The sequence below is a fragment of the Pangasianodon hypophthalmus genome, chromosome 26 (genome assembly GCF_027358585.1).
Source record: "Pangasianodon hypophthalmus isolate fPanHyp1 chromosome 26, fPanHyp1.pri, whole genome shotgun sequence".
Lineage (NCBI taxonomy): Eukaryota > Metazoa > Chordata > Actinopteri > Siluriformes > Pangasiidae > Pangasianodon > Pangasianodon hypophthalmus.
This window is the reverse complement of record NC_069735.1, coordinates 7,274,991-7,299,487: the sequence shown is the minus strand read 5'-3', so window position 1 is coordinate 7,299,487 and position 24,497 is coordinate 7,274,991. Positions and strand designations below refer to the sequence as shown.

The 24,497-nt window shown below is 37.7% G+C and overlaps 1 protein-coding gene across 6 annotated transcripts; it reads left to right on the top strand.

Moving 5' to 3' along the window:
• Positions 1 to 4,577: 4,577 nt before the first annotated feature.
• Positions 4,578 to 21,139, top strand: LOC113537349 (ETS-related transcription factor Elf-1). Of its 6 annotated transcripts, none has more exons than XM_026931775.3 (8): positions 4,578 to 4,735; positions 11,737 to 12,024; positions 12,336 to 12,480; positions 14,933 to 15,046; positions 17,624 to 17,755; positions 17,877 to 17,951; positions 18,062 to 18,254; positions 18,399 to 21,139. In XM_026931775.3, the coding sequence occupies exons 2-8, from the start codon at positions 11,953 to 11,955 to the stop codon at positions 19,456 to 19,458; spliced, it is 1,791 nt and encodes a 596-aa protein (XP_026787576.3). In that variant the 5' UTR covers positions 4,578 to 4,735; positions 11,737 to 11,952; the 3' UTR covers positions 19,459 to 21,139. The 6 variants fall into 6 exon arrangements, with proteins under 6 accessions (XP_026787576.3, XP_026787578.3, XP_026787580.3 ...); XM_026931777.3 differs by lacking the exon at positions 4,578 to 4,735 and adding an exon at positions 10,566 to 10,610; XM_026931779.3 differs by lacking the exon at positions 4,578 to 4,735 and adding an exon at positions 10,642 to 10,781.
• Positions 21,140 to 24,497: the final 3,358 nt, after the last annotated feature.

The following is a 24,497-nucleotide window of genomic DNA, read 5'->3' as shown; positions in this document are numbered from 1 at the left end:
ATCCTGAATGTATTTATTCCTGTAAAGCTGCTTTGTGACAATTTCCATTGTTAGACCTATAGACCTATACAAATAAAACTGAGTTGAATTGAATTATAATGCCATTTTATATGAGAATTTCAATGATAAGTGATAAGTGATAATGGTCAGGTTTTGCTGTTGACTCTAAAAACAAAACAAAAGAGAGAACGTCATACGAATGAGGAAGTAGTGGAGACAACAAATGTTGGAGTCAATATTACATAATGTAATGTAGTTATACAATGTTGCAGAAAGTTACAGCAGAGTCTCAGCACAGCTAGATAGTGATCTATGAGTTGATAAGTGTGGATTGAGCAGAGTGTACATTAGGAATTTAAGTGTGGATTGAGCAGAGTGTACATTAGGAATTTAAGTGTGGATTGAGCAGAGTGTACATTAGGATTAGGAAGTGAGAGAGTTAGACAGACTATAAGCCTAAAGCGCTGCTGCATTGTTCTCTTTATGTAGAGATGAAGCCTGGGCTAAATCCCACTGGTGCTGCTTTCAGCATGTAGTCGAACAGTCAAGTTCACTAATAATGCCTCAATATAAGAATCACCAAGGTGAGAACTGCAATGTTTCGGTGGGCTGTATTCATGTTGTCATAATCATACAATATCACAGTCAGTGATATTGTCAGTGATATTGCCAATGTTAACATTCGGTTATATGTTATATTGCAATATTAAGCACACAGACTATTGTTATTGTTGAGTGTATTCCTCTTGCGATATTACCTGTGTATCCATGGGCTGCTCTGTGTATTGTCCTCCACTTGTGTCGTCCTTGTACTGTGCTTCTCCACAGGCACTGTAGCTGAATCTGAATCTGTAGCTTTAACCGTAGCTGTATCTGTATCTCTAACTGCAACTGTATCTGGAGCTGTAACTATATCTACAGTTGTAGCTTTAGCTGCAGCTGTAAATGTAGCTGTATCTACAGTTGTAGCTGTAACTGTGGTCATATCTATAACTGTAGCTGAAACTGTATCTGGGAGTGTAACTGTATCTACAGTTGTAGCTCTAACTGTAACTGTATTTACAGTTGTAACAGTATCTGTGGATGTATTTGTGACTGTAGCTGTAACTGTATCTATAACTGTAACTGTATCTACAATTGTAGCTTTATATGTAGTTGCAATTGTATCTGTAACTGTAGCTGCAACTGTATTTATAGCTGTAACTGTAGCTGTATCTACAAATGTAGCTGTATCTGTAGTTGTAGCTGTAGCTGTATCTGTAGTTGTAACTGTATCTGTAACTATATCTACAGTTGTAGCTCTTTCTGTGTCTGTAGCTGTGTCTGCAGTTGTAGTAGTATCTGTGGCTGTAGCTGCAGTTGTAACTGTATTTATAGCAGTAGCTGTATATGTGCTTGTGCACTTTACCCATATGAGACACCTGATCATTGGTCAATGAACTTCTTTGCTGTGGTAGGATGAATCATGTGTGGCATGTTCTGGAGATCTACACACAGAAAATGCAATCAGATGCAAAGCGTGCCAGCCAGATGTTCACATGGGGCATCCCAAACCGCATGAACCATTCTAACTTGTATAGCACCATAGCTTACAAATTGGTGGCATACACCATATTAAGTACAGTATCATGTGGTTTATAACACAGCCGAAGGAGACAGTCATATCAATACGTATCTAAGTAGCAGGTTAACACTGATTGCTAAAGGGTATTTCACACAGCCAGTATCCTATCCACTTTGTCACACTCTTTTGCGTGCTAGCATGCGGCTCAGGTTGTAGGGTTCAGTCATTGTAAGCTCTAGCAGACTAACTCTGCTTATTAAAAAGATGTTTATCACAGACAAACTGATGCACTAGAAGTCAGAATGTGTAAATTCATGGTGCAGATTCAATCTGTCAGAGGAGCTCCTATTAGCCCATTCTCATTTTTCGTGCACTGTGGCTATAGTAGACCATATGACAATGTCCACTAGAGTACACACTAGTGTTGATTATAAAACAATAACACGGACTGATCTACTGAACTGATGTGTTAAACAAAATAGTTGCAGACTATTTTCCCTCCCTTTATTGACTTCATAACGCATCATGATCTCTATTCAACCACTTGGAATAAACCACTCTAATATAGTCACGCAACACATTTTAAACTGGGAGAATGTGACTGATAGATAAAGATAATTCAAGTTGATATCAGTTTCTTGTTGCAAATGATATGGCACGATGATATGGCATAATGATACGACATAATGATATGGCATAATGATGGTGATGCCTTTAGTGCTCTTTTGGCTCAGACTGTTTATAATTGAGACATGCACTCAAGCTCAGTCATGCGCAGCTTGCCCTCCTCTTTATTGGGATAAAAAAATTCACTAATAAATACGCAGTTTTGCACCTATCTGTAATATGAGTATATTTAGAAATTCACCTATGCTGTGGGTTGGAGTCCTATGTGATTTGCACCCATAGAAATCCAGCTCTGCCTCTGCTCTGTGGCATTTTGGCCATATGAGAAAATCTTTCTTAAAAAATTGTAACATTTATCACATATCAGAATGTTGTTTCATTTATTACAATGTGCACTGTGCAGCCACTAAAACTACAACTTGATGTTGGCTGATATACCCTCAGATTAAACACAGAACATTTGTGTCAACAAGATAAGGACTGCAATAAACAGGAAATGGATTTCATTTAGGAGCCCTAATCAGGCTGGTAAATTGTAGTAATTTTCACATGGCTTACTCTTTGCAGTCATTCAGCAGCATGCTGTTCAGCTTCTCGATCGCTCTCTCAGTGGCTTCAGCAATCTCAAAGTGCTCATAGCCTTTAGACCTACTCTCATCAGACACCACCTTCAGGAGAAGTTCGTCCATCAAGACACAAAGTTTATGTCTTACAACCTCTATTTACATATATACAGTGGGGTCCAAACGTCTAACAGCACTCAAATCCATCAAAATCCATCAAATCCATCAGAGTGGTGTCTTAACACATGCTTCAATGTAATAGATTAGACATGAGGAGAATCTGACCTTTTGTACAAAGCAGTTAACATAGTCAATATCACAAAATTTGCGAGACCTAGAAATAGTGCAGAATCTAGACTCTTAAATATTCAAGATATTGAATATTTACCTTCTTTCTTTTAAATATTTCAAAATTCTAAAATCTTCTGTTCATTTCTAATTTAAATGAAAAAAAAAAGATTTTCAATGTGGTCTCAGAATTTTTGACCCCACTGTACTTTGTCTGGTTTGTAAAACCCAATAAAATGTGGATCATAAAAAAGAAAGCTATAATCAGAGCACAAGGTCAGTCATTATCCAGAGGGCTAAGTTGAAGGCTAAGTGCCTTGTTTAAGGGCCCAATAGTGGCAGTATGACAGATCTATTTTTATAATTCACAATCTACCTGTCACAGAATCATCACCACTAATATACCACTTATCCGGATATGAATAGCAACACATCCTATACCTTTGTGGATAATAATTGTATTTTGTGAGAGCTTCCTTACTATTATAATTTTGTCAATCAACCAAATACTGTAATTCTGAATGTACTGTTGTGGTATAACACTTTCTATACAGACCTTAACTATAATGGCCTTTGAATACATTCATAACATGCTATAATTAATTCATAAAGGACATAAATTGTTATGCCACAGAAACTCAGTGCATTATGTTTAGTCATAGACATATGAACCCTGAGTTATTCAGACATGCCTTCTGAATTGTACAAGAGATGTTATCAAAAAAAAAAAAAAAAAAAAATCAGGCAAAAAACCTGCTCAGATAAGTCCTGAATGTAACTGAGTGGGAGTACTGACTGGACAGGCACAAAAGCTTTAACATAATAAGTCATCTGTATGACATAAGGAAATATTCTGTTCATAACTGCAGATAAATATTAGCTTTTAACATATCTCCAGTTATATTTTTGCTCTTTTGTTGTTTGAAATATGTTTCACTTCATTTAGTGCTTATTATATATTGTCAATAATGCACTCATAAATGACAAGTATAAAAATTGCTCTTATTTTACTTGATGAATGGAAAGACAAATGACTATATGCTTTTATCCATATAATGCTGTATAGATGTATAACCACACTTAATTCATTTATTAATTATATACTGTATATACAGAATGGTTGCATACTCCTGTACTTTCCTTGGTTTATTCGATCAGGCATAATATTGGCATATGATCATTCGGCACTTGTTAGATGGGATATACTCGGTGTTTAGATACAAAATCAGATATGTCCCATATATAGTATGTAATGAGAACCAATAAAGTCCCTAAGACATGTAGGAAAATGCCTTCAAAATTCTAATATCTTGTCCAGTCTAGGCTTCTTATCAGTAGTAGTTCCTATTTTAAGTCCAGTTACATTGACCTAGTTACCCTAAAGCTCTAAAGCAGCCATTGGGTGTCAGCAGAGACAAGCTCTGCCTAAACATGCTCTTTGCACTTGTCTGCCTGTTAACAAGCAACATGTTATCTCTGTTCCTCCACCATAAGGGCTGAGCTCACAGTTGCCATGGGTGATGTGGTTTTCAGTCAACTGTTTGACGTCAGCCATAAAAGCAGAAGTGGGCGTTCCTTTTCATTGCAACAGAAGGAGGAACTCACCTTACAATGCAAACAAGCATTACAAGTGTCGGCCGCATGCCACAGACCAGGGGGTTGGGAGGCAAATTCTGTGGAAACGCATATTGAGGTACGTTTAACCTTAAGAAATTAGATAAGAGAATGTGTACCCTGAAGTATGAAAACTGCAGCTTGAAAAGTGCAGTTTTGTCTCTTGCCATGACCAAAAGAAGGCAGTGGAGAAAGTGAAAGTGCTACAAAGGTTATGGTTGACAGGGGACATTTTGGGCTGTCAGTTATTCAGTGGGTTCCTTTTTTTTTCCCGCTGCTGAAACTTTACCTTGACGGTTAATGAGTGACTACAGTCTCTTTTCTCTCATGTTACAAAACAGGCCAGGGCAAGGTACATAGAGACAAAACAACAAATTAAGTGTTGAACAGACTGGGAATATCCACTCATTGTGCAAAGTGTAAAGTTTATTTGTTCAAACGACAAAGAACCTTGATATCAGGCCTAGAGAAGAAGTATGGTATATTCAGCTGGAAGAATTTTATCATATAATTACAGTATGTACCCAAAATTGTTACTTTGTGAGTTGAGCATTCAGTGTAGTGCTGAAAATCATTACAAAAATGATCTTGTACCACAGTTTTTTGTAAGGAATAAACACTTGGGGGCATGCGGGATGGTGTGATGTGGCCCCACGCAAAGCTACTGTTGAGTTTTTTCCAATAGCAGCACGTTCTGAAGTGTTTTTTCCCTCTTATTACACAGCAACTTGCCAACACTAACAATTTTTAATCATTAAAAAACAACCTATCATACATTTTATCTGTTTATAGTTATGTTTAATATTGCGCAACGGCAGTGAAACAAGTTCCTGTTATTACTTATGTTAGTCGTTTATAGCCTCATTTTTGAAGTTAAAAAGAAAACAAATGCAGCTTGTCATCCTGTAGCCTGCACTGTTTGAAAACTTAAAGTTCGAACATCAAATTACCTCTGACACTGGAGACTCCTTCCTTAAATCCTAAATAAAAATCACCTCATAGAAAGCTGCAGCATGTCAAAGAAAAAAATTTTATAATATCCATTTTTGTAGTGTGTCCACTATATAAGTCCCTGTAAATGAGTTGTTGCTATAGAAACGATAACATATTGGAATCAGTGCATTAATATAATTATATTAAAAAAAGTTATTTACCTTGCTGTCAGAACTACTGTCAGAGCTGCTGGTATAGAAATTAATTAACATCTTCTGACCAATCAGAATCAAGCATTACAACAAGGCTATGGTAATAAACTATTATTATATATTTTTGAAAATGGTAGCATTGCTAATTAGTTGTTCCACATTCAGAACAATGACTTGGTCCACTATGTTTTCATTGAATTCTCTGAACACAACTGTAGAATTGCTTTGGCTAAAAGGATGTATGCTATTCTGCCTTCAAACTTGTCCAAAATGAGGACAAACAGTTATCCTTGTGCTACCTTGCAAAGGGAAGGTTTGTGACAGTATTTTAGTTCAGAATAACTATTTTGTGTATGTTAAATATAATACTTTCATTGTTGGCACGTACCTACAGTGTAGTAATGAATGGAACAGATGCTTCTCTATGGCTCTTTTTTAAATCATTTGTCTATAGATCGTCTGAATCCTTATAAATTCTAGGACTGAAGCAATGTTTACATAAGATTAGACAATACACTCCATACCAGAGAAAAAAAACCCTTGAAAGTGTAATGATTCCCATTTGAAATCAATAGAGAGAAACACCAAGTCAATTAGAGGCCTAATGCAGTTCTTACCGGCTTAATTTCTCTCTCGATTTGTGTGGGGGTGGTGGAAAGTGAGCCCGGCAGTGTGAGTGAGGGAAAGAATGCATCATCCACACCTGGCCATACTTCAGTGCTAATATTGTGTGAATAGGCTTTGCCTCTATGCCTCACTGAAGGTGTTTAGTATTAAACAGGCACGTTGGGGGACTGACTTATTGCAAAGGCTCACCATCATAATCAAAATGTCCAACAACCCTCCCCAAAAAAAGGCGAAGGTTGATAACAAGGCAGAAACGAGTGCTGATATATAGTATTGCAGCACTGTTGGCTTGTCTGTTGTGCTTTTCCATGAGGAATACAGTGGTGATGGGTGGTGTGTGTGGGTGTGTGTGTGTGTGTGTGTGTGTGTGTGTGTTAAGTGTCGCTGCTCTGCATAACAACGTGTGATGATAGGCAGAAGAAGATCAACCTCTTGCCAAGAGTTTGACCGACTTCAAACTTGATAAACATTATGTCAGAGGCAGGGCAGAGCAGATTCAAAGACAGGATTTATGTCAGACGAGGTCTTCAGCAGCAAAGGGGCAAAGTCTGTTTAAGATCTACTCTATGTTTGTCTTGAATGTCCCACTGGCTGGCATCTTTTGATTAAGTGCATTGCAGTTGATGTAAATGTAAAATGTATCATAAAATACTCACTATAATTTTTGCTTCATCTCAATTTTTTTGCAATATAAATGACATTTATGGAAATAAATGTGAAAAAAAAACAATCACAAGGAAATGCCAAGTAGCATTTTATCAAAATGACCTGAATTTAATCTCTGACTATTCATGTTCATTAGAGGAGGAGTTCTCAGATATTTTTTATCCAGGGCACCCTTTAATTATAAAATATATTCCATGGACTCTCTCAACACAGATTTATTTTATAAACATAATCCAGCTATTCAAATATTAGGCTCATTATTCAAATGTGCACAATAATATTTTAGCTTTTTAAATCCATAGTGCTTTTTTTTTTTTTTTTTTTTTTAAATTCCTTTCCACCAGCTGAACACGGGTCCAAGTTGACATTATTTATAAGTTGTTGTTTTTGAGCTGTTGAGGTTTGGATTAAACCCATTTAATTCAAGGATCCAGGCTAGACCTCAATAATAAATTAAACATTCTACCACTGTAAATAGACCCCCCTAAATATGCTTCATGGGCTCCTGAGCGTCCCCAGACCCCCATTCTGAGAGCCACTGCATTAGAGAAGGCATAAAGTTTCATGCTGAAATACTTCAAACATGAAACAGAAACATGGGAGTTAAACTTTGTGAAACATTTCCCACCCACCATTTCCGTTTTGTCGGTTAAAATAAAGTGCCTATTTGTAACAAAAAAAAAATTGTACAGTCTTTCTCTACAAACACATATCTCAACTATGAACATGAAAATGTGCTCACTTGCCTCTCCTACAGTGCAGAACAATAGGATGGGTTAATTGTTAACACTGGACCTGTAGGTTGTTAGAAGTTGTTGCAAGAGCTTAAAAAACCTCATCTCTATGTGACTGCTTGTTTCAGTGCAAAGGTTTCCTCTCTGCTTTCTCTGACTGACTGTTACACTTAGCGGTGGGGGTCTTTGAGTCAGACTGATCAAGTTATGTACAGACATACTGAACTCATTCAGTGATGTGAGCAAACAAGGACAGGTTGTTGAAAGCTTGATGTGCTGTGTTGTGTTTTCCTCTGCTGAATACTTGAACGAGTATCATACATTTCACACTATTCCTACGTATCATAGCATAATCACTCAGATGATAGCATGTGGATTTTTATCTTTGATAATGAATGTTCGTGAGCATTCTTTTGTCCATTAGGATTTGGATTTGTCCATTTGGGTCTCTGTAGTTCATTAGAAAAGTATTCTTTTATTATAATTGTATTGAAAGAATATCAGCAAGCTAAATTTTTACACTCTATTAACAAAGCTATGTGTAAAAGACAAACACTTTTGGTTGTGGGTGGAATTATGGAGTGAACAGCAGAGGTGCTTTTTTCGTTTATCTGATGCTTCTGGGGATTTCTGGACAGACTGACTCAGTCATTTCACATTTTTGGCATATATGTTCAAGTAAGAAGTATAGAAATATTAAAGGATTTGAGTGCATTCATGTGTGTTTTACAAAGGATATATTGTTTAAAGTAACCTGGTATATAATCAGAGAATAGTTTTACTGCGTACTGCATTTAAAGCAAATCAGAAAGCTTTAAAAATGTTCCACATTAGAAGTAGGGATTTTACACTGTGGTAAGATGTGAAAGCTCTTAGTGGTCATAACTGGGGTGCACCTTCTATTTTAAAATGTTCAGCAAATTCTGAGAAAATGTAGACTGCTGCTACAGCTATACTGAGTCAGTAATTCTCAAATCTAACTGCAAAGTATTGTAGTGTTTTGATGGCCAAATAAATCAGATTTGTCTCCTTACAGTAATAATAATAGTAATTATTATTATTATTATTATTATTATTATTATTATTCATTATTATTGTTGTTGTTGTTGTATTATCAGTAGTGGTAGTGGTAGTAGCAGTAATAGTCAGATAGATAGATAGATAGATAGATAGATCACTTTTTAATTCACTTTTCATAGCAGTGGTAGTAGTAGTAGTAGTGGTAGCATTGGTAGTAATAGTAGTGGTAGTTGTAGTGGTAGTAGTAGTATCAGTAGTGGTAGCAGTGGTAATAATACTGGTAGTGGTAGTAGTACTATGAGTAGTGGTATTGGTAGTTGTAGTATTATCAGTAGTGGTAGCAGTGGTAATAATACTGGTAGTGGTAGTAGTTCTATCAGTAGTTGTAGCAGTGGTAGTAACAGTAGTGGTAGTGGTGGTAATATGAGTAGTGGTAGTGGTAGTTGTAGTAGTATCAGTAGTGGTAGCAGTGGTAATAATACTGGTAGTGGTAGTAGTTCTATCAGTAGGGGTAGTAGCATTAGTGGTAGTAGTAGTATCAGTAGTGGTAGCAGTGGTAGTAACAGTAGTGGTAGTGGTGGTAGTAATGGTAGTAGCAGTAGCGGTTGCATTGATAGTAATAGTAGTGGTAGTGGTAGTAGTAGTAGTACTAGTTCTATCAGTAGTGGTAGCAGTGGTAGTAATAGTAGTAGTAGCAGTGGTAGTAATAGTAGCACTGGTAGTGGTAGTGGTAGTAGTACTAGAACTATCAGTAGTGGTAGCAGTGGTAGTAATAGTAGTAGTAGTAGTGGTAGTAATAGTAGCACTGGTAGTGGTAGTAGTACTAGTACTATCAGTAGTGGTAGTGGTAGTAGTAGTAGTACTAGAACTATCAGTAGTGGTAGCAGTGGTAGTAATAGTAGCACTGGTAGTGGTAGTAGTACTAGTACTATCAGTAGTGGTAGCAGTGTTAGTAATAGTAGTAGTAGTAGTGGTAGTAATAGTAGCACTGGTAGTGGTAGTAGTACTAGTACTATCAGTAGTGGTAGTGGTAGTAGTAGATGTTTAGATGCCAACAAATGTTCTAATGTGTACCATATAGTACTATATCATATCATACAACTTGTATTCCCTTAAAAGTATTGTGCCTATTAAGAGATTAAAAGAGCCATGTATTAATATTGCCCTTTCTAGCTCCTAAGGCTTTTTCTTTTAGCTTCCCCTTAACTGCTCTGAAACACAGCAATGAATATGTTCAAAGCCTATTAAATTAGGGAGTGCAGAATCTAGAATCTCCAGGAAAGCTGCTTATTAGAAGGTAGATCTACGTAGTTTTGACAATGATGAGAAGGTTCACACCATGTGGCCTCTCGCTCAGAGCACTCCTGCTTGTTTCATTTCCTGCTATAGAGCGAGCAGCAACCAAATATTTTCTGTCTGCAGATCTTGCAGAAAGCAAGCCAAAGAATACATATTTACACCACAGTCTACCATGCACACAGACACAGACGGGAGAACTATGGGAGAACAGAAACATAACCCTAGGGAGTTAAATGCCTTGGAGCTGGAGGCAGCTTCGGTAGTCCAGGTGTGCCTCGGTTGTCAAGGTGCTGTCACCATGCTTACGTCCTGTAACATGACACCGAGCGAGGGAGCGGTAAGGTAAGGGGGAGGGGGAAAATGTGTGAGAGAGAGAACGAGAGAGAGAGAGAGAGAGAGAGAGAGAGAAAGAATGATTTTCATAGGACAACAGCTATGGAGTAGCTCGAAACAGGATTTTCAGGTAAAACCCAAAACATTTACTGATGCCCGGGTGTTTCCAGACTGTTAAAACCATACAAAGGGTAAACGAGAGATCAAGGCCATTATGTAGTGATCACATAGCTGCTGATAAAGATTTACATTCTTGGCAAAGACGACAAAACCATCAATGAAGCAATTGATTCTCCGGCAGGTAATGCTGACATCTAGTAATCTCCAGTGTTTATTTCGTTGTAGTCCAAAAATAATTTTGCACTTATTTTGTGTTATTTCTCAACTTTTAGGATACTACTGCGTGACCTAAGAATGTAAACTGCATTTATCCTGTTGATTCATTAGTGGACGTTGGATGTCATGGTTTATAATAAGCAAAATATGTAGTTCGGCTGGTTAAGTTGAGTTGTATTTAGCATGAGGCTAAAATAATGTACAATATCAAGTGATGTTGGAGTATTTAGGTTTGCATCACTCATGCATTATGGATTATAGTTTTCTATGCTCCACTGTAAGTAAACAGTGCTCATTGGTTACTTATTAGACCATTAACACCTGTTATGTGAACATCTATTCACTGCTGACTGGCACTGGACCTTCCTATTCCAGCCACAAAGGGTCTGTGCATCTAACATGATCACCAGAGCACCAAGCTATAAGCCATATATTTTCAAAGGTTTTAAGAGAACATATATAGTGTATATCTAGGGCTTTTGGTTTGTATTGGTTAGGGCTTTTCCACCATCATGTCTGCAGCTGCTGTTTTAACCCACTCTTGCTTGCCGTGACGTCGACAGTACATTTCCTTCCTGTTTCTTGTGTGGTGTGTCTACAAAGAAAGATAAGGGAGCGCAGCTAGAGCAGTCATGGAGGACGAGAGAAAAAGTTGTTTACAGAATGCTACAGAAGCACGGCTGATGTAACGCGTTGGAGGGAACGAAAAGCAAACCTAAGTTGTAATGTAATGTCTACTCTGAATTTTTGTCTTCTGATTGAATAGATATGGAGAAACCAGTGATGTATTTCTGTTTACAGTTACTATGTGTGCTATTGCTTTTAACTATTCTTAGATAATACAACTTGGCATGATGGCAAACAGCAGACTCAGGTTATCAATGGTTGAAGAACTAACTTGCAGGGTTCCTCTTTTGCAGATTCCCAGCTGCTTAACCACTGGAAACAGCAATGAAGTGAAACTTGCCAGTGCCTCTTTGGTGCTATTTGAACATGGATGTTCAATCATGTTGCCTTTTCATTGAGCTTGAAGTGTTCTCTGAGTCAAACTAAAACTTATTGGAAGTGAAACCAGCATCTGTAAGCCCGAAAAGGCCCACTGTGATGACGTCTTAGGCCTATTACTGGTGTTCAACATGGCCGCTGTGGTTCAGCAGACCGAGGGCGCCTGGGATGGCGCAAACAAACAAGAAGATGACTCTTTGCAGGTATTTTATTTTCTAGGTTTTACAATGCTTTTATATATGAATTCAAAGTGATACTAAACTAGTTGTCTTCCACAGTAAAAGTGGGTTGAAAATGCTGAAAGCCCATTTCTATTGTCAATTATTCATGTGCTGCTTCACTGTGTGGGCAATATAATGAAAGCTGCCATGACCTTGATTCACTCAACCCACTTCAATTATGGAACAAGCTAATGCTGATGACAGGGAGGATTTTCACTCATTGCATTATGAAGATCTGTCTGATGCTATTCAATTTAAATTTTCTTCTTCTTTTCCCTCCTTTTTTCCTCCAGTTGGTAGATCCATCCTCTTTCCCAGCCGTAATCGTGGAGCAAATGCCACATAGCCACCTGCTCAATTATTCGGGTCTGACTTGTGACCAGCCGTTAAGACTGGGTTTGGAGCGAGATACTGTTGATGACATGACACAACTCACAGGTTGGAGCACATATCCTACTCAGGTTTCCTCAAAAATTTAAAGGGACTTTCACATCCTTTTTGATCACCTTTTTTTTGAGAGCGACATCTGTGTGTATGCAGTGAGAGGAAATAAGTGTTCAGACACTTTTCATTAATATACTTCCAGTGCATATGTTCACTTCAAATTTACATGCATAAAGTCTTTTGACTGTACTTATAAACATAAACAAAAATTTTAATCTTATCAGCCAAGAAACTGAATCTGGGGAGAAGACGGATGTTTCAACAAGACAACAACCCCAAACGTATAGCCAAAACAACTCAGGAAGGTCTTGCATGATCTCGCCAATCATCTGATTTGAGTCCCACTCAAAGTTTATGGAGAATTTTCAAATTGTGAGCCCATCAGAGGGCTTCTTGTAATCTTGAAGAAAAAAAAAAAAACTAATTATGTCTTACCATAGATACCTCGAAGCTGTAATTAAAAACAACAGGTTTGCAGAGTTCTGTTGTTAATTTGTGGTTTCAGAATACCTTTTTCCCTATCAATTAAACATATCTATGTTTAAGCTTATAAATACATACTTTTTGTTCATATTTATATATACAAAGTCAAAAGATATTATGTATAAACAGGAAATTAATATATGCACTGGAAGTACATTAAATGAAAAAAAGTATATAGTCAGTGGATTTAGTATATAAAAGTACTTATACCACAACGCTGTTGAATGCTCAATTTTGATTGGTCAGAAATGGTTGATTAATTTTTACAACAGCAATTCTCACAGTTGTTCTGGCTTTAAGACAAATCACAGGTTTATATTAATACACTCGTTCTAATACATTATTATTTCTGTAGTAACATGTTACAAAGGGACTTGTACGGCAGATATTCCACATAATCTAAAGCTAATAACAAATGGATTTAAAAAAATGTGTTGTTCTTTAATTAAATATGGTGAAGCTGCCTGTAAGGCGACGTTTATTTGACATTTATGGAAGGAGTCTTTAGTTTCAGCATTTTGTAAGGATCAGTAAGTTTTTCCACCATGTGAAAGTCTTCAGGTCAGAGGTTTCTGCTTTCCAGTTTCTTTGTAACATAACAAGCTGAGTTTTTCTTGAAGAGAGAGAAAATAAAGATGTTTGTGAAGGAACAACAGTTTATAGTTGCTATAAAGTAAGTGATAACAGGAACTAATTTTTCTCGTGCATGTCTTATGTTATGGAAAAAGTATGACTGATAATAACTGATAAAAAAAATGTAAATGTTGGCAAATTTCTGTGGTGTAAGATAAATAAAACACTCCTGGATGAGGTCTTATAGGAAAATAGTCAGCTTTGGGGTGGTAACAAGGCATTACAGCTCCTTATCTTTGATTAGTTTCCTACAACAGCACGTTTTATTCCTTTCATATAGTCTTTATGGACTGAGGTCCATGAAGAAGAGGCAGGTCTATGCTAAAAATTACACTACAGTACGTTTTTAAGAGGAAAAAAGCCAGAGATTAAGCCAATTCAGTGCCTAGAGTCCTTTTTAAATTCGTCTTGATCAGTTTCTTTTTTTTAAAAATATGTTTTTTAGTGAACTGTTTTGCTGTTTGAGGTGTAGCAAAGGAACATTTAATCCCTAAACTACGACATAGTAAACAATACAAGTCAGCCAGCAGGTCGATAGTATTATATCTCTGTAGCTCAATCCCAAACGGCTCCCTTTGCAGCCTAGTGCACTTCAAAGGGTGTCAAAGCCATTAGGTCGTACCCTATATAGTGCACCTACATAGATAATGAAGAATATATTTGGGATACAACTCCAGGCCCCACCCCGGGCTAAGTTCTCACGTGGACGGCCAACAAGGACGCAGCCTGAAGCATAACAATGACGTCGGCGCTGTTTATCGACTACAGAGTGGTTAGCTAACTAGTAGAAAGCTCTTGAGTCGAAAACTGGGACAATGTAAGCGTTTAAACTGGGTTAAAGCCACAGTTTTGGGACCAAACTTCAAGCTATCCACACTTTTTCAGTGTTTCAGAGAAGTGAGTACACTTTAGAGTGAGTACTTTGGTGGGACCTGTGTGTTATGCTTGACTGCTAGCGAACTAACCAGCAGCACTTACAGTTTGTGTCATGTAATGTAACGCCACATTAGCCTTAAAAAGTACTCTTAGTGTGTGTAGTTGTCATTTATCTGCTTATATCACTCCGAGACGCTTATAGGGAACTTTTACTGTTGTTGAGAAAGTGTGCTAAGAATTGTTAGCCTCTTAGCTGACGCTTATGTCAGCCTAGAAGCTCCAGACTGCACACTATGCACACTATACTGTTTAGTAGGGTAGTATGTGAGTTTAAAATACAGTGCAGATGTGACAGGAGGAAAACAGAGAGACTGTACATGCACATGGGAAAAATAAATAAATAAATAAAACAAAGATACAGATGGCTGATGTAATGTTTTGGTTTGCCCTTCAGTGGAAGCTTATCAGAGTGGTAATGAAGATGCCATGATGGAAAGTGCAGAAGCTGCTGAAGCTCTGATGAACATCGATTCGTCCACTCCTCTTGCACTAGATGAGAAGCAGATCCGTAAGTGTTGGCATTGTACAGAGGGTCTGACTCTCAGCTTGTTTCTGTTCAAGTTATACACAGTGTTACAGGTGTGATGGCAAGAAGAAGAAAGAAGATATTGGAAAATATGTTACAGCTCATCAGATCAGGCCAGTGGTGGAGGTGGAGGTGGAGGTTGAATTGGTACTTCCCTAGAAAGGGTTTGAAATCTTCACAATATGATAGTCTAATCTAAACATAGTACAGTTTCACGGCATCATGGTATTAATTGACCATATAAAAAAAAAAAAAAACAAGTGGTGAAAATTTATCACAAAATCTTTGTACAAATGTCTCAAAAAGTCTGTATACATTATATGGGCAAAAGTTTGTGGATGCTTGATTATCACACTCATACCTGAATCAGAATCGCCTTTAAGTACCGTGGGTTTACATGTACAAGAAATTTGTCTTGGTTTACTGGTGCTTAGTATAACAGTAAAATACAAGAAATAAAAAGAATATTAATAAGGTAAACAACTGTGAGGATAAATATTGCAATATAAAAATTTTAGGAAAATAAAATAAAAATAGAGACATTAACTGTACATTAGTGCAGGATGTGCAAAAGTGGGCCAGTGCAAATGCTCACAGTTTGAAGTAAGAGGGTGCAGTATAGCAGTCTGAGTTGTGTGTGTTAATGTAACACACATGAAACAGTAAAGTGGGGTTTTTTTGTTTTTTTTTGTTAATGTAATGTGTAATGTCCATGGAGGCGGATAAGAGACCATGGTGGGTCCTGGGTATTGTTGATGGGGCCAGTTGCGGATGGAAAGAAACTGTTTTTATGGAGTGAGGTTTTAGTTTTGAGAGTTTAGGTTTTAGCCTCCCGCCGGAGGGGAGTGCCCGAAAAGTTTGTGTCCAGGGTGAGAGGGGTCAGTCACAACTGCCCGCTTCAGAGTCCTGGAAGTGTACAGGTCCTGAAGAGGTGGCAGATTACAGCCAATCACCTTCTCAGCAGAAGTATGTGGAAGAATACGTGGTTCTTCCCCAAACTGTTGCCACAGAGTTGGGGAAATACAGTTGTATAAGATGGCTTTGTGTGCTGTAGCAATACAGTTTCACTTAACTAGAGCTATGGGGCCCAAACCTCTAGCTCAAGACATGGTTAAGCTAGGTTGGTGGTCAAACAACTCGAGTGACCTGCACAGAGCCCTGACCTCAACCACACTGAACACCTCTGGGATGAATTGGAATGCTGACTGCACTCCATAGGCTAATCCCCACAGCTACACTCCAAAATCTAGTGGAAAGCCTTACCAGAATAGTGGAGATTATTATAATAGCAAAGGGGAATTAATCTGGAACGAGATGTTCAAAAAGCCCTTATGGGTGTGATGGTCAGGTGTCCACAAACTTTTGACCATATGGTGTGTATAAAAAAAACCTAACAGGAAAAAAATTAAAACCCCTCTTCTCTTCTTATTTTTTTGTGAAATCTCTTACATCTCTTACAGTAAAATCTCTTACATTGGCTACATTTACATGCACATCAAATTCCATTTAAGGTGTATATTCGGGTTGCAGACGTATTTCAAGTACGATGTTTATATGCGTACAAGCATCAGAATATTCTTGTATACGTGATTGTTGTAAGTATGCTTGAGTAGCCATTTCTAAATACCTAGCCTACAGCTAAATATGTAGATATGTAAATATGCCATTCCTAAATACCTAGCCTGCAGCTAGCCTACAGCTAAATATGCATCTGTTAGTACCCACAATTCCTTGCGGAATGAGCATACTCTTATATCTCCTTTCAGTGGATTTTCTGAATAAGGTTTTTCATGCAACACATTTCCGATTAAAACAGGCGTATTCCAGGGATGGGAATCGGAATTTGGGGAATCTGAATATTGTCTTAATCTGAATCGGGCAATCAGATTGCTGGCGTTTACATGACTGAATGCTAAATAGAATATTGCCAAATTCTGATTAATATCGGAATATTGATATGCACGTTAAATGTAGTCAGTAGATAGTTTCATTTAGTTCTGGTCAGCAATGATGTGTTCGTCCATGTGTTTGATAGCCATCATGTATGATAAAGTTACGAACATGTGAGGAATGGCAGCAGAAGTAGCACTGTAATGTTTACATCAGTAGCGAATTAGACAGCTAAGGGGTTTTCAGTGCAGTCTGCCTCGCCCGCGCTGAGAAGCTTGCTGATATATGATTTGGAAGGAGTCAGGATGGTGGATGTTATGAAATCCGACCTACATTTTTTGGGAAATCGCAGCCAGACACAAAAGGGATGAGAATCGTTAGAGGAAGGAACTTGATAAAGACGGTAAAAAATGAAGGGGTAGATGATAATAGATAGAAATACGTGTTAAACAGTATTGTGAAAAAGTCAGCGTTGAGGTACCCGTCTGATCATACACCATGACTAACTGTGAAACCATAGTCTTTCCTTTTTGTTTCCCTGAATGTTCAGCTTGTCGTCTTTCTGAAAACCGTGACATTTTTAAACGCTTGCGTGTCAAAATTACTGCATTACCATTCAGTCCCAACATCATTCTTTACTTTTCTTTTTTTTTCCCTCCAATCACATAGCTCAAATGTTTTTTTTGACGTCGTCTCTGGTAGAAGGTAACCAGTTTTTAACGGATGGTGTTGTCGGACAGCAACAGTGGATCCATCTTCAAAAAGGATCTCTACCAGAAGACAAACCAAAGGCTAAAAAGGGTGACTAAAACAGCTAACACTTAATAGAGAATTAATTCTTGTCCTGAACTGAATATCAAATTGTATTGTATTGACTGTTATTGTTATAAATGTATATTGGTTATTTTTTTTTGACTCTCAGGTAGAAGGCCCAAACGAGCAAGGGCACATTCTCCAATGCCTGACATAACTATTAAGAAGAGCAAGGACAGCAAAGGTGAGAGGCTTTTATTTTTTTTAATTAGTAATGTTACTTTTCATAGATGGTTCAACACATGACAGTAATCATTCTCACTTACGTGGATGTTGCATTTTACTTGCCTGCAGGAAATACGTTGTACCTTTGGGAGTTTTTGATTGCTTTGCTGCAGGACAAGAACGCTTGTCCCAGATACATCAAGTGGACCAACTGGGAAAAGGGCATATTCAAGCTTGTGGACTCCAAGGCTGTGTCACAGTTATGGGGCAAACACAAAAACAAACCGGACATGAACTATGAAACAATGGGAAGAGCACTTAGGTAGGTTTTCTTGCAATGCTTCACTCTCTACTTGAATGAAAAACCATCAAATTGCAAGTATAGAACCTTGCTGATTATGTTTTTTAAAAAAAAAAAAAAAAAAAAAGTGATATTTATGGTTTGCCTCATTGTCCCTTCAAACAGATACTACTATCAGCGTGGTATCCTGAATAAAGTCGAGGGTCAGAGACTGGTGTATCAGTTTGCAGAGATGCCAAAAAACATTGTCTACATAGGTGATGACAGTGATGGCCCTGGTGGCAATAATATCAACATTTCACATGAGGATGATGATCACTCCAGTGAGGCATCCATCAATGAACTAACATCCTTAAACTTCACCACTCCCTCCCAATCAAAATTGTTCACTTCTAAAACACCTTCTATGAGTAACAAAGTCCGTAGGGCTGTGAATGGAGGCCAACGTAAGCCAGTTAACAACCCCACTGAGGTTACAGGAGCCACCAAACAAGCTCGTTCGTTAGGTCTCATCCAGCAACAACATCTACCCATTGTTTCTGCGGAGATGATTAAAACTCTTCAGAATGTCCACTCCATCCAGCCAGGCCAGCACGGGTCGGTTTTCCGCACGGCTCAGCTATTAGAAAGTCTTCGTGACAAGCAAGAGCCCACTGAGGTCAAGCAGGAGCAGCTGGACGTTCAGCCAGAGGGCCAGGCACCTCAGATCGTCACGCTTCAACTGGTACCTGTATCTTCCACTGAGGAAGGAATGGATGGATCTATAACGTCTCCTCAGTTCATCATGCAAGCTATTCCGGAGACCATCCCAGAGGAGGTAACCCTCGTAGTACAGAATGTCACCTTGGACAAGGCTTCTTCTGATCCTTGCCAAGAAGTTGACAAGGAAAAGAGCGAAGAAGCCATCGTCTGTAATTCTGCGTCAAGTAGTGCCTCAGTAGTGACATTTGCTGGAGGGCAACAGTTGGTTTCTCAGCCTTCTGGTACCGTTATCCATTCTGTAGTCACTGCAATGGAACCAAAGATATCAGGTCAGATAAGTGACCCAGACACCAGAGAGGTCTGTGAAGCTCCTGAAAACTCCCATGATGTCCCGCAAAGTCCAGACATGGACATGGATAAGAAGAACCTCACGGAAATAAAGGCGGAGCCATTAAGTGTGGTCATCCTTAATGACTCCTGGGTGGGTTACACTTCCAACGAAACCACAGAGTCGTCAGGCTAAACTCAGGCTAGACTGAAACCTCATTTTGTCCAATGCCATTAAAGCCTTACTCATCACATTCCTTTGGGACTTGCACATGCACTGGAATTTACAGGCACTCCTTTTTCTTTCTTTGTCTCTTGTTATTTGTTTGCACCAGCTTTGCCTTGCTATGCCATGCAAAGATTATTTTTTAGGAGGACCAATGATTCTTATGCAGCTTATTCTGACCTTAAACCTTATTTTCCTTACTTAAGTGCCCTAAATCATGTACTGCAATGTTGTTCCTCAGGGTTTTTCTCTGACACAACCAGTAATGTGTCAGTAATGTCGCCATGTAATGGAAGGCCAACTGCAACCACTTTTTATCATTCACAGGAGAGATAGGAAGGACTTAATGATAGCTCATGGATGGTGACTTTTTCTTTAGCAAATCCATTACTAAAGCATAAAATTTAATACTTCTCAGATTAATTAGCGATACTGTATGCATATCTTCTTGGTAAAGATGCACGAATGCAGAGACATGGTAACTGATGGTGGTCTTATGACCATGGTTAAATCGGTATTTTACAAACATCCTTTGTTCATAAATACCCTTATTCATACCTGGATCAAATGTGTGACTTGGCTATAAATATTAACAAAAGATGCTGTATTTTTATTGACCAAATAAATTTTGTTGCTAAAAAGCTATATGTTTTAAAAGCTGATCCTGTGCTGTTGACTGTATTGCTGTTAATGTTGTTTGAGAAATATATGTGACCAAAAGGAACTGAAAATTCAGGTCTTGCATCAATGTGACAATCATTTCATGTTACTTTACTCACTAAATATGCATATTGTGTTCGAAAGAGGTTGCTAATGATGCACTGCAGCCTGGTTTGAGATGAATCCTTTTGAGATGGAAAAACCAGTGCTGATCTATAAACATTCCTTACCACAAGATACAGCAGTTATACTATTTGTATACATTTTTGGATCTGCCCAGGGCCTGCCTAACTTGATACAGGCTCATGCTAAAATCACGTTTTAGGTTAAATATGGTCCAAAATGGAATTTGAAAATTGTAATGGGGAATTTGAAAATTTGGGGTTCACTATTTAGATTTCAAAAACAAAGAACTGGATCTGGAACTTTCTGAAAGTACAGATGCATTTGTCCATGCGCATGTGAGAACTTTTACAAGGTACTTAACATAGTGTATTTTGTTCCGTCCAAACGTTTGATTACACTGACTGCATGTTTAAAATTGATGATCAAAACTCAAATCACATAATGCTGTAGTTTAAAGAATTTTAGACTTAGCAAGCCAATAAATGAACCCAATGCCTGAAAAGATGTATTCCTCTTCCAACATTACCTACTAATATTGAGTCATCTCACTTTTTGTATATGCCAGCTCTTTAACCTATAATCTTCCTCTTTTGTTTTTTGTTCTGTTTGTGTTACATGCTGTAGTACTGATAACTGAAACGGTTGAATGTGACTCCCAGTTTTTTTATTGCATTTTTTATTGGAAAAGCCTGTACAATGCTCATGGATATGAAAGCCATAATGTTGATGTCTCTAATTAAATATCATTGAAAATGGCTACCATTTTCCTTAATATTTCATAGAACTATTTTGCTTTCAGTAGGAAGTTTGTTTTTTTAAAAAATATGAATTTCTTGATGACATCATTAAACAAACCTCAAGTACACCTTGTTAGTTTGTTTTGTTATTGGCAAAGCCATAATGTTAATGTCTCTGGTTATATATTCATGGAAATATATTTAATTTTCATTAAGGGGAATGATTTTCCATCCAGGAGTTTTTTTAGGTTAAAAAAGATGCTGCTCTTACAATCACTTTGCATGCACAGCTTTGATGAATAAGGGCCATTATAAATTACAGTTTTAATTTTTTTTCCTTTGAACATCTCAGTGGCATCCAAGAATTAGTTACCACAACCTTCTTACAATTTTGATTGTTTGATTAGCAACATTGATTTGAAGCTGAAAGGCTGTTGACCCATACACTCAAATCACTTGATTAATTTTGGCCCTACCTGGGTTGTTGTCAGGTTTTATTTTGTGTAATAATAAAAGACCTTCTTTTTTTTTGCAGTTTTTTTTTTTTTTTTTTTTTAGTTTAGTTTTTACTTTGACATCATACTCAGCTCCTAGCTGGAGCCAGGTTTCAATGCTGAGTGCTTGAAAGATGAACCCACATACAGTAGATATACAAAGTCTGTACAACCCTGTTAAAATTGCAGGTTTTTATGATATAAAAAATGAAACCATGTCTGATCTTTCTCCACCTTTAATATGATATAGCAACCAACAGAATTCAAGTGAAAAACAAATATAAATGTTTTAGGGGAAAAAGGAAAAAAAAAAACATAGAATAACCTGGTTGATATGCGGCAGTCTGATAACAGATGTGACACTGAGGTCACATTTTGCAGCTATAATCAGTACATATACAGTCAGGGCCATACGTTTTTGGGCAGTGACACAATTTTCAAAATTCTGCCCCGTACACCACTACTATGGATTTGAAATGAAACAATCAAGATGTGATTGAGGTGTAGACTTTGAGCTTTAATTCAAGGGGTTTAACAAAACTATTGCATTAACTGATTAGGAATTACAGCCATTTTTTTACAGAATCCCTCCATTTTCACAGGCTCAAAAGTAATTGGACAAACTAACATGATCATAAAGTTTAGGATTATTTTTAATACTTGGATGCAAATCCTTTGCAGTCAATGACTGCCTGAATTCTGTAACCCATGGACATCACTAAATGCTGAGTTTTCTCCCTTGAGATATTTTGCCAGGACTTTACTGCAGCCACCTTCAGTTGCTGCTTCTTTGTGGGTCTGTCTGCTTTCAGGTTTGTCTTCAGTAAGTGAAAAGCATGCTCAGTTGGGTTAAGGTCATCGGACATTTAAGAACATTTAATTTCTTTGCCTTAAGGAGCTCTTGGGTTGCTTTCACGGTACGTTTTGTGTCATTATCCATCTGTACTTTGAAGCGCTGTCCTATCAGTTTTGCAGCATTTGACTGAATCTGGGCAGAAAGTATATCTCTATATGCTTCAGCATTCATACTGCTACTTGTATCAACAGTCACATCATCAATAAACACCAGTGACCCAGTTCCATTGGCAGCCATACATGCCCATGCCATAACACTGCCTCGACCATGTCTGACAGATGATGTGGTATGCTTTGGATCATAAGCCCTTCCTTTCCTTCTCCATACTCTTCTCTTCCCATCATTCTGGTACAAGTTAATCTTGCATCAGAACTGGGCAGGCTTTTTTTTTTTTTTTAGAGGTTTTTTAGCAAAGCCTAGTCTGGCCTTTCTGTTCTTGAGTGTTACCAGTGGTTTGCATCTTGAGGTAAACCATCTGTATTTACATTCATGAAGGCATCTTGATTGTAGAATTTGACAATGATACACCTACCTCCTCCAGAGTGTTCTTGACCTTGCTAGATGTTGTAAAGGGTGTTTCCTTCAACCAGGAAAAAATTCTACATTCATTTACTTGCCAGTGCATTCCTTCCTTTTAAGAATGTACCAAATTGTTGATTTGGCCACTCCTAAAATTTCTGCTATCTCTATGATAGATCTGGTATATTTTTCAGCCTAATGATGGCCTCTTTCACTTGCATCAACACCTCTTTGGACCACATATTGAGAGTTCCCATGAACAGCTACCAAATGCAAATTCAATGCTTGGAATCAACTCCAGACCTTTTATCTCTTTAATTTGTGATGAAATAACGAGGAAACAGGCCACACACTGGCCATAAACCATTTTATCGGTCAATTGTCCAATTACTTTTGAGCCTGTGATAATGGAGGAACGCTGCAAAAATGGCTGTAATTCCTAAATGATTAATGCAATATTTTTGTTAAACCAATTAATTAAAGCTGAATGTCTACACTTCAATCACATCTTGATTGCTTCATTTCAAATCCATTGTGGTGGTGTAGAGAGGTAAAATTATGAAAATTGTGTCACTGTCCAAAAACTTATGGACCTGACTGTATGTAATGTCTGGTGATCATTTACTTTAATCGAGTTTGGAAACAAACTATAAAAATATAGCTTATATACTGTTTTACTTGCAGGACTAGACTGCACAATATAGCATGAACAGTGTAGTTTAGAGTGTTTATAGCTGTATAACCATGCTGAGGGAGAAGTTGTGATCCGTGCATGTGACCACAGGGCGTGGGCAATAACTTTCTGCACTTTATCTCTTTGTCTTTCAATCTATGAAGTAGCCTGATATCTGTTTCCTTTTCTAGGAGCCAGTTATTCAGCCATTTCAAAAAGGTTTTCTATGACACCTGATTGTTTTCAGCTGCAGATGTCAACTGAAAGGAGAAAAAAAAAAAACAGGATTATTTTACCATGGTATATTTTTATGATAATACCATAGTACCTCACATTTGCTAAGTTGATTTTTATATATCTATAATTTTATTGTCATATCAGAAATAGCTGTCAGGTGGATTTCCACAATTTCCACTTATGTAATAAAACAAACAACACAGATGTGCAGGGAGGTACGTGATAAAATCATTTATAATGAAATATTTACTTTTATTAATACATATTGCCACAGTTTAAAAAAAAAAAGAAACCTATTCTTTCACTAATTTACTAATAGAAAGGATTCATACAGCTGAAAATCTGTGGTTTGTGTCAGAAGACAGCAACTTCCGCCTTCAGTCACACCAGCATTCTCAGCTTTATTTTGCTTCCATAAACCACAGATATGTAGAAATAACTTTATTATGAAGTCGTGTATTTATTTTGTCGCGAGTTATTTTGTGTCACAGTTCGAGTACAGCAGAAATGTTGATGCTGACTGCTCCTCAGGTTTACATGGAGCTAGCAAGCCACTGCTGTCTATACACTGACCGCTATTTTCCACCCACCTGTATTCGGACAAACTCTTCCTCCTGCGCTAGCATTGCCTAGCAGCACGCAGCGTTCTGCGTTATGATTGGCTTGTAGCACAATCTCTCCAGCAGTCAACCAATCACAGCGCAAGA